General features: G+C 46.2%; 1 protein-coding gene and 1 long non-coding RNA gene across 2 annotated transcripts in view; one reads left to right on the top strand and one right to left on the bottom strand.

Moving 5' to 3' along the window:
- LOC111729865 overlaps positions 1–1,908 on the bottom strand; it is a 6,061-nt gene extending 4,153 nt beyond the window's left edge. Inside the window, exon 1 of the long non-coding RNA XR_002776429.1 lies at positions 1,849–1,908. This is a non-coding gene — a long non-coding RNA (uncharacterized LOC111729865). The remainder of the gene's footprint in view (positions 1–1,848) is intronic.
- Positions 1,909–2,006: 98 nt separating this feature from the next.
- Positions 2,007–8,664, top strand: part of WDR73 (WD repeat domain 73) — a 14,135-nt gene continuing 7,477 nt past the window's right edge. The window contains exons 1-5 of the mRNA XM_011376131.2: positions 2,007–2,151; positions 2,694–2,761; positions 3,066–3,154; positions 4,521–4,609; positions 5,213–5,274. Coding sequence (XP_011374433.1) covers positions 2,111–2,151; positions 2,694–2,761; positions 3,066–3,154; positions 4,521–4,609; positions 5,213–5,274 — 349 coding nt within the window. The 5' untranslated portion in view covers positions 2,007–2,110. The remainder of the gene's footprint in view (positions 2,152–2,693; positions 2,762–3,065; positions 3,155–4,520; positions 4,610–5,212; positions 5,275–8,664) is intronic.

The raw sequence follows: 8,664 nt of genomic DNA on the forward strand, positions 1-8,664 counted from the left end.
ATCACCTTCTCTGGTGTACTTTGTTGCTGTGTGCAGAAGGCAGCGTGATATGGTAGAATGTGGGTTCAGGTGACAGTGTGCTAGGCTCAAAACCTAGCTACTTAGTAGCTGTGTGACCTTAGAAATGTCACTTAACCTCTCTAGGCCTCATTGTTCTCATCGGTAAAGTGGGGTTAATAGTGCCCATTTCCCATTAAATGAAACCATTTATGTCACGTGCTCAGCATGATGCCAGGCACATAGAAAGTGCTTAGCAAATGGGGGTTGTTAGTCTGGGAGTGCCCTAGCAGCACCTGTTGCTGACTCACCTCTATGGACTCCCTTAGCCTAGCATATAGTGTGTACATTTTGAAGGAAGAAAGAGGCATGTCCTCAAAAAGGTCGAGCTGCAGTCAACTTTCCTGACCCTCCCAATGTACTGAACCACCACCCCCTGAAGACCTCAGAGATAAGGGCCAGGAGCTTGGGCTGGCTGAGTCTGAAGGGAGATGATGTCACCTCTGGGGCTGTTGGTCTCGAAGGCCTGAAACGTGTAAAGCAACTAAAGAGGGAGCAGTAGCTAGCCCTGGGGGACGGGCTTCAGAAGTGAGGTCTGGGGCAGAGCTGGAGGGATGAGGAAGTGAAAACACTGGCACTGACAGAGGGCCAGGCGCCGTACGTGGACTTTACTTCCGTGATCTCTGTTGACTATCATGACCACTCTGAGGCTGGGGCTGCTGTTGTGAAAAAACCACTGCCCCAGCCCCTCTCAGACCCATCTTGAGGAAAAAGGTGCTGGGGTGGCCTGCCTCAGCACATAGCCTGCCCCTGTCTCCTTCTGTAGGTGGCTAGCACTTAGGAATGGTAGAGTGCCCCTATCAGTTGCCTCTTCTGCCCAGGTCAATTCCTCTGTATGTTCCGCTTCAGTACAGGAGGCCGCTGGTGTAAATGCTGCAGAAGTGATGCCATTAATGAGGAAGACACGACAACATGGCTTAGATTGTGCCCACCCAGGGAAGGTGCTGAATGGGACCCTGGTAGTGGCCCCATCTGGATGTAAATCTTGGGCTCGAATCTCTGTTACTCCATTTCTGTGATGTCTGGTCGGGTTACTGGGAATGTCACCAGTGCAGACCAAATTGTGTTCCTGCTGTATTTCTTGCTTCCCTGAAGTTGTGAATAAAACCCAGCTCTTTACATAGAACGTCTGGTCCTCTCCTTCTGGCATGTCTGAGGGGATGGGAGGGAAAGGGGGCTGGACGACAGGGTGTTTTCAGTGACTGGAAAAAGCCCAGAACACTCCATGGAAACCAGCCTGGCACTGACTCAGGACTCCTACTCATTCGCTCATGCAGCAGGCAGGTACTCAACACCTGCTGAATGCCAGGTCCTGCGCCAGGCTTGGGGTTCTTACTGGCACAGGCAAGTCTCTTGTGTTTCCTTACCCATAAAAGTGAGCTACCTACACTACAGGAGGATGGGTCTTTGCTTTCCCATTAATTTCATCCTCATGCCAAGCTTTGAGGGGAGCATCCAGCGCATCAAAGGAGAGAGACCAGCTGGGATCCAGACTCTGCTGTCCTCTTACTGTCATCTCTGACCTTGGATAGATTGCGAGAATTAGCAAATAAAGATACAGACCACCCAGTTAAATTTACACCAGCGGCCTCCTGTACTGAAGGGGAACATATCATTTTAACGAATAAGATGCCTTAAATTGCACGGACACAATAAGAAAAAATAAGAAAATTGATAAAAAATTATTCGTTGTTTATCTAAAATTCGAATTTAACCGGGCGTCCTGTATCACATCTGGCCATGGCCCTCTGATCTACAAATACCCGGACGTAAAACGGACAGTATTTGGACCTTCAGGCCTCGCCTAGAGTTGACATCCTGGGAATCCTTGATGTTCCATCATTTTTCTAGAGATTTTTGCCGGGAGAACCCCAAACCTAGCCGGGCGAGGGCACAGCTTGCGGTTGACGGCGCTCAGGCATGTTAGGCCCCGCTCCCTGATGTGAGGCCACGCCCCCGGCTCCGAGCAAGTCGCGTCCACTCCTCGCGAGAGGGCCGCTCCCGCCCATGAAGGCTCCGAGACGGAAGTGGAGTACCGGAAGCGACAGTTGCCATGGAACCTGCGGAGGACTGGCTGGTGGAATCCTTGCGCTTGTAAATCTTGTGGGTCTGGGATGGGGAGTGCGGGCCTGGAGCTGACCTGGTGGCCGGGCGGGCGCGAGGTGGACCACGTAGGGAAACCTGGTGTGGGCCCGGCCGGCGCTGGCCGTGGGGCGGGACCGTACGAAGAACCCCGCCCGGGCCTCAGCTCCCGCTTCTAGGAAATGACACATTCCGGTGTGCACAAGTTGTGTGAGGTGCTAGTAAGAGCAGTACTTGCGGAGGGTGATAAGTGACTATTTTGCGCCTGCCTCTGAGTCGAACCCTGAACAAATTATCTCTGCTTCCTCACATCAAGCTTAGGAAGCCTGGGTACTCTGGGAGTTCCATTTTACAGATGAGGACCAAGGCCCAAGGAACTTGTGACTAGCTTGGTCTCAGTCACACAAGAGTCAAAATGTGTAACAAGACTAGATCCCGGGTCTGCCTGATTCCAGAGCCTAGGCCCCCAACTACTGAACCATACTGCTATCTCACAGTGCTTTAAGAGCTGTAAAGTGCCATGCACCCTGTAACACTGTGTTTCTATCATGCAGGTACCAGGATTTTCATGCATTCGACCTTTCAGGAGCCACTCGGGTACTTGAATGGATTGGTGACAAAGGTGAGAGATGAAATCTCATTCCTCAGGCTGGGACTCAGAAGCTCAGCCAGAAGGACCCAGTCCACTTTTCTGGGAGCCTGAGGGCCTCTTAGTCACTCGTACCAATTATGTACCCTATCAGCACTTATTAAGATCTACATCTCTTCCATCCCCCAGTACAAGGCTGTATGCATACCAATGGCAAAGGAATTTATCTTTGCTTTGGAAGGTTCGGTGGAGTTTCTAGACCCAGTTATGGTCCAGAATCTTTCTAGCAGTTTGTCACAGCTACTTATTATTATTTTTATTATTATTTTAATTCTAGGAATCTTTGTTGCTGGCTATGAAAGCCTGAAAAAAAATGAAATTCTTCATCTGATGTTACCGCTCAGACTTTCTGTAAAAGAAAACCAGGTAACTTGAAATGTAAATGCTGAGTATATGTATCTACTTTTACTCATTTATTAAACTTTTATGGAGCTCTTTCTTGTCTAAATGTTGTCCTGGATACTAGAAAGAGAGAAACAAGCACTTGGACTTGTCTTTTCAGGCTAAAAGAGGGAGGCAGATATGCACAGAGATACGTGCTAAGGAATGGTCTGTGATTTACAGAGGGCTACCAGAGGAAGAGGTCAATGTTACTTTATCAAAAATAGATTTAATAAGCCATCAGGATATAGAGGGTGGTTGAAACCCTTAGAATGGTTAAGATCACCTAGAGTGAATGTGTAGTGTATTAGGAATAAGAGGAGATGGCTAAAAATTATTTTAATACCATTTAAGGAATGGGTAGAGAAAGGTGAACCCACAAGGATTACTCTGAAGTAGGAATCTCAGAAAAGGTCAGTGTTTCAGAAGCCAAGAGAAGAGACCATGTCAAAAAGAAAAGAGTTGGTAGCTGTCTAATGTGCTATAAAATCATTCCAAGTCATCTGATAGGGCGCCTTGGGCCCCGTTAACCCTGGGGGAAATTTCCTGCCTCGTTAGTGCTCTTGATTTCCCCATCCCCACCACTCAAGCTTGAGCCAGTAGCTTGCCCAGACCGAGCCCTGGTGAGAGACCTGACTTACCTCCTATCTCACCACTGGCTTTTCTTCTTCTTGTGCAGCCTCCTTTTCCCCTGCCTACAGTTCTTCTCATGGAGATATTAGACTCTAGTGGCTAAGAACATGGACTAGGCAGATAGACTTGGGTTCACATTCTCAGCATAATCCCTGTGTGATCTTAGAAAAGTTGCTTAAGCTCCCTGTGCCTTAGTTTTATCATTTTAGAACAGTGCCTACATCACAAGGTGATTGTAAAAATGCAACATGATAAAGTAGATAAAGCACTAAACACAGTGCCCGATATAGTAGATGCTGGATAATTGGGGATTATATTTTTATTGCTAGAAGAATAGAAGGGAGGTGGTGGGAGAAATGGGGATGTGTTCGTTGGCTGATACATTCCAGCTTTCTTTGATGAAGCTGCTAAGCCTCTGTGACTCCTCTAAGAAGTCCTAGAGGCTGACATTTAAGCTAGAGTGAGAGGGGCTGGTGAAAAGTTAGGAGAAGGGTTTTGGAATGTACAGGAACGAAAGGAAGCTGTCTATGTAGACAGCTAAGACCCACATTGTCAAATAGCGGCACTCTGAGGCCTTGCAGGGAGAAAAATCTGTTGCCAGCAGAGCGGTGTTCATGGCCTCCTGCCAGGCTAGGACCTGGCTCCTTACCTAGAGCTCATCTGAAACATTCCTTTGGGGAGCACACTCTATCTGATTGGCCACCTCTTTGTATTTCAGGGCTTATTCCCAGAAAGAGATTTCAAGGTATGCCACGGAGGATTTTCACACCGGTCTGTCTTTGATCTGAAGCACGTGCCAAACACCAGGTATGGTCAACTCTGTCATCCAGACCTTCCATTCAGGATGGAGTGGCTGGAAATGTCAGGAGAATTCTGCCTCTTTATCAGCACATGGGCACATGTGTGCACATGCACACACACAGATCTGGAATAAGAATCTATTGCTCGCTGGTTTCTTGGTCCCTCAGAGACCTGTTGACTACTGTAACTCACAGATCTCTGGAGCTGCTCCAGGAAATAGCGTGGAAGAAGGATGCTACTAGTTTCTCAGAGAGCTGATAGTAGGTGGCTGGGGATAATAGCTCAGTTGGCAGAGGCTGAGAGTCTTGTCAGGGCTGTGTTTTCAGGCTCCATGCTGGTGTCCTCTCTGACACATATACACTACATGGAAGCCTGGGCTCATTGTTGTGACTCCCCATGAGCTATGGGCCTGTCCTAAAGTGGAGTGAGCCCTCTCCTCCTCTGTTTAATGAGGGGGACTGGTCTGGACGATGCTTTCCTGTAGTGAGCTTTCCTTGGGTGGGAGATGTAGGAATCCCAAGCCAAGTGGGCTGGAGAGGGGAAAGGTTGGGGGTGATATGGGTGAGCTCCCCACTCTCTGGACTGAGATTTCCTTTCCATCCTGAATAGGTTGCTGGTGACCAGTGGCCTTCCAGTGGCCTTGCAGGTGTGGCAGGTCTCAGAGGACAGTGGTGAGTGAATGTGACTTGGCTGACACTCATATACCTTCACCCGCATATCTGAGCCAATTAAGAAGTAGACTCAGAGCCAGGTGAACATGAAAATGCAGTGTCTACTCTAATGCAGGTAGAGATGAATTAGCAACCACAGCACGGCATGCAAGCCCAAAACAGAGCTTCCTGTAACTTGCTTCAGGAACTGAGTTTCCCAAACCAGTCATAGGCAAATCTCCTAGTGAACTCCCTCTTCTCCAGGCGGGGGCAGAGGCGAGGGCAGAGCTCGGGCTACTCAGGGGAGGTCACTTCTCTGCTAACCTCAAGGAAGGAAAGCAGCGAGTGAGCAAGATGCTGGGCTAACCAGTCTCCGACTCAGAGAAGTCACTCTGCTCCTTAGTGAGAATGGGAAAGGGGCAAGAGGCGTGCCTTCGTTCCCTCCGGGAGTGGAGGAGCATGCCCTGGTGGGGAATAGCATTCTCTCCAGCAGTGGGTTTGCTCTTTCCTTGGCAGAGGCAGGTGCCAGAGCCTGCAGCCCTGACCCAGCCTTTCCATTTCTCCTTCAGTTAGAGCATTGTCCGCTGGCAGGGAGGTGTGCCTCAGAGGCAAGGGCCGCTGCTCTTGCTACTGCCCCTTTGCTTGTATGATCCTCTTCCCAGGGGTCCCTGTACCTGTCACTTGGGTGCTTCCCAGAAACTGGCTGCATCTGTTGGCTTCTTCCTGTGTCACTGCTGCAGAAAGGCTGACCCTATTGGCCTTCTTTGGTGTTTCTTCTTTGTCATTTGTTTTATGCAATAGCTTCCAGATGTTTATCACCCTGCCCTGGGCAACAAGTAATCAACTCACTGTCCCTATAATAGTTTGCCTTTCCTGGACATTTCATATTGATGGAATCATATGCTGTGTGGTCTCTTATATCTGGCTTTTTTCACTTAACATAATGCTTTTGAGGTCTGCTGTGACGTACCATGTCATAGCATGTATCAGTAGTTTGTTCCTTTTTATGGCTGAATAAAGTTCCGTTGTTTGGATATACTACGTTTATCTGTCCATTCACTGGTTGATGGGTCTGGTTTTTGGCTGTTATGAATAATGCTGCTATGAATATTCATGTATAAGTCTCTGTGTGGACATATGTTTTCATTTCTCTTGGGTAGACACTTAGGAGTGAAATTGCTGGGTGATATGGTAAATTTGTTTTTTTTAAGAAACTTTCAAATTGTTTTCCAAAATGGCATCATTTACATTCCCACCAGCAGTATGAGAGGGTCCCTGTTTCTCCATATCCTCACCAACATTTGTATTGTCTGTCTTTTTTATTAAAACCATCCTAATGGGTGTAAAGTTATATATCATTGTGGCTTTCATTCGCATTTCCTTAACGACTAATAAGGTTGAGTGTCTTTTCATGTGCTTATTAGCCATTCAGACATCTTCTGTGGTGAAGTGCCTATTCATATCTTCATGAGAAAGTTTAGTTGTTTCTTTTCCCCAGCAAGCTGAGACAGTACACTGTCATAAGTCCTCTGATGTTCTGGTTTCACTGTGCATTCTCATAGATACTTGTTCAGATTAATCAACAGTTTGTAAGATTAAACAATAATATTAATGAGTTCATATTTTATTCCAGACACAGTACTAAGCACTCTGTATCATTAAATTCTCATGAGTCTGAGAACAAACTCTTTGTCACAGAGAGACTAACTTGTTCAAAGTCACAAAGATAGTAGCAGAATCAAGACTTAGGTGAGTCTGCTCATAACCATGCCTGGTGGTAACTATAATTGGATAGTAATAATTCATCTCAGTATAGATACAGGGCCCCTGAAAAAGGTGGTAGGCTATTTACTGACCAGCAGTGTGGGCTATGCCAGCATTTTGCTTAGAGCTGGTTCCTGTCAATGAAAGGGCACATCTTTAATAATTGTTATTATTGCTGTTATTTGTAGCAGTCGCTAACATCTCATCATTCAGTCAACGAATATTCATTGTGTGCTTCTGATGTGTAAAGCATTGGGCAAGGTTATGGAGCTAAAACAGCAAACAAAAACAGCCGTTTCTTGCATTGTTGGTGTTTATATTTTATCAAATACTTTGCCTACTTTTTGATTGGCTTTTTATCTTTATTGAGTTGTAAGAATTCTTTGTATCTGGCTACAAGTTACTTATCAGATATGTGTTTGGCTAACTTGTCTTTCCAGTCTGTAACTTGTCTTTTCATTTTAATAGTGTCTTTTGAAATATAAAAGTTTGAGATTTTGCTGAGATCTAATTTATCACTGTTTTCTGTTAGGGACTATGCTTTTTATGTCATAGCTTAGAAATCTTTACCTAACCCATAAATTTTCCCAAAAGTTTTATTTTTTCCACTCTAGCATTTAAGTTGATGCTTTTTTCAGAGTTAACTTTTGTGTACAGTTTGAGGAAGATTCATCGATCTTTTCGCATGTGAATATTCCATTGTCCCGGCACCATTTGTCCAAAAGCCTATGCTTTCTCCATTGATTTGCCTTGGTGCCTTGTTGAAAATCAATTGACCATAAGTATAAGGCTTTATTTCTGGACTCTACGTTCTGTTCTTTTGATCTTTTGGTCTCTCCTTGTGCCAGTAACTTGAAGCTTGCCTAAAAATAGGCTGAGTCGGGCAACAGTAGTTTCAAGATGAGAGGGAGATAAATCTTAACTAACCACTTGGAGGCGCCTTTGCATTGCCTGTTGTCCCAACAGTGCCCAGGTACGAGGCACCAATTAGAACTTGTAGCCCCAGGCCTAGGGGAGCAAATGGCCCAAGGGGGCTTGCTCTGACACTCAACGGGAGTAGGAAATCAGATAAAGAGTTATCTTCCCCTAGATATCAGTGCAGAACATTTCAGAACTTGGCCAAGGCTGGCCAGCTTTTTCCTAGAAACCTAAAAGCATAGTGTTATCTTAGTGAATTTTCCAAGGTCCATTTTTGACCTACAGCTTTCTTGTCTCAGAAACCTGATTTTGTCTGCACGTCCAGAACACATCTCATCTGTTCATAGGGGCAGATGTACTCACCGGACTCACAAGTCTGCTGTATAAGCTGGAATACAATTTTATTCATTTATAATGAAAAAATAGGTATCCCTAAAAGTGAAATATTCTATGTCCTTATTCCTTGCCTGTAGAAGATTTAACCTGCATGATAAACGTAACCATCACAAGAGGAATCAGTTCAGAGGTTTCCAGATGGTGTTTTCATAAGCTGTCTTAGGCGGAAAGTGTCCAGTGTGTGAAGGCATCGCTGCCTAGGCCTGCCTGGTATCCCAGCCTCTGGCCAGTGCCTGAGGCCTCCTCTCACACCTGGGGCTGTGGAAGCTGCTGGGTTGGGTCGCCACTTCCACTTTGATGTTAAATATTCCGTCTGCCCTGGACAGGCCCCAG

Source organism: Pteropus vampyrus, unplaced genomic scaffold (assembly GCF_000151845.1).
Source record: "Pteropus vampyrus isolate Shadow unplaced genomic scaffold, Pvam_2.0 Scaffold286, whole genome shotgun sequence".
NCBI classification, from domain to species: Eukaryota; Metazoa; Chordata; class Mammalia; order Chiroptera; family Pteropodidae; genus Pteropus; species Pteropus vampyrus.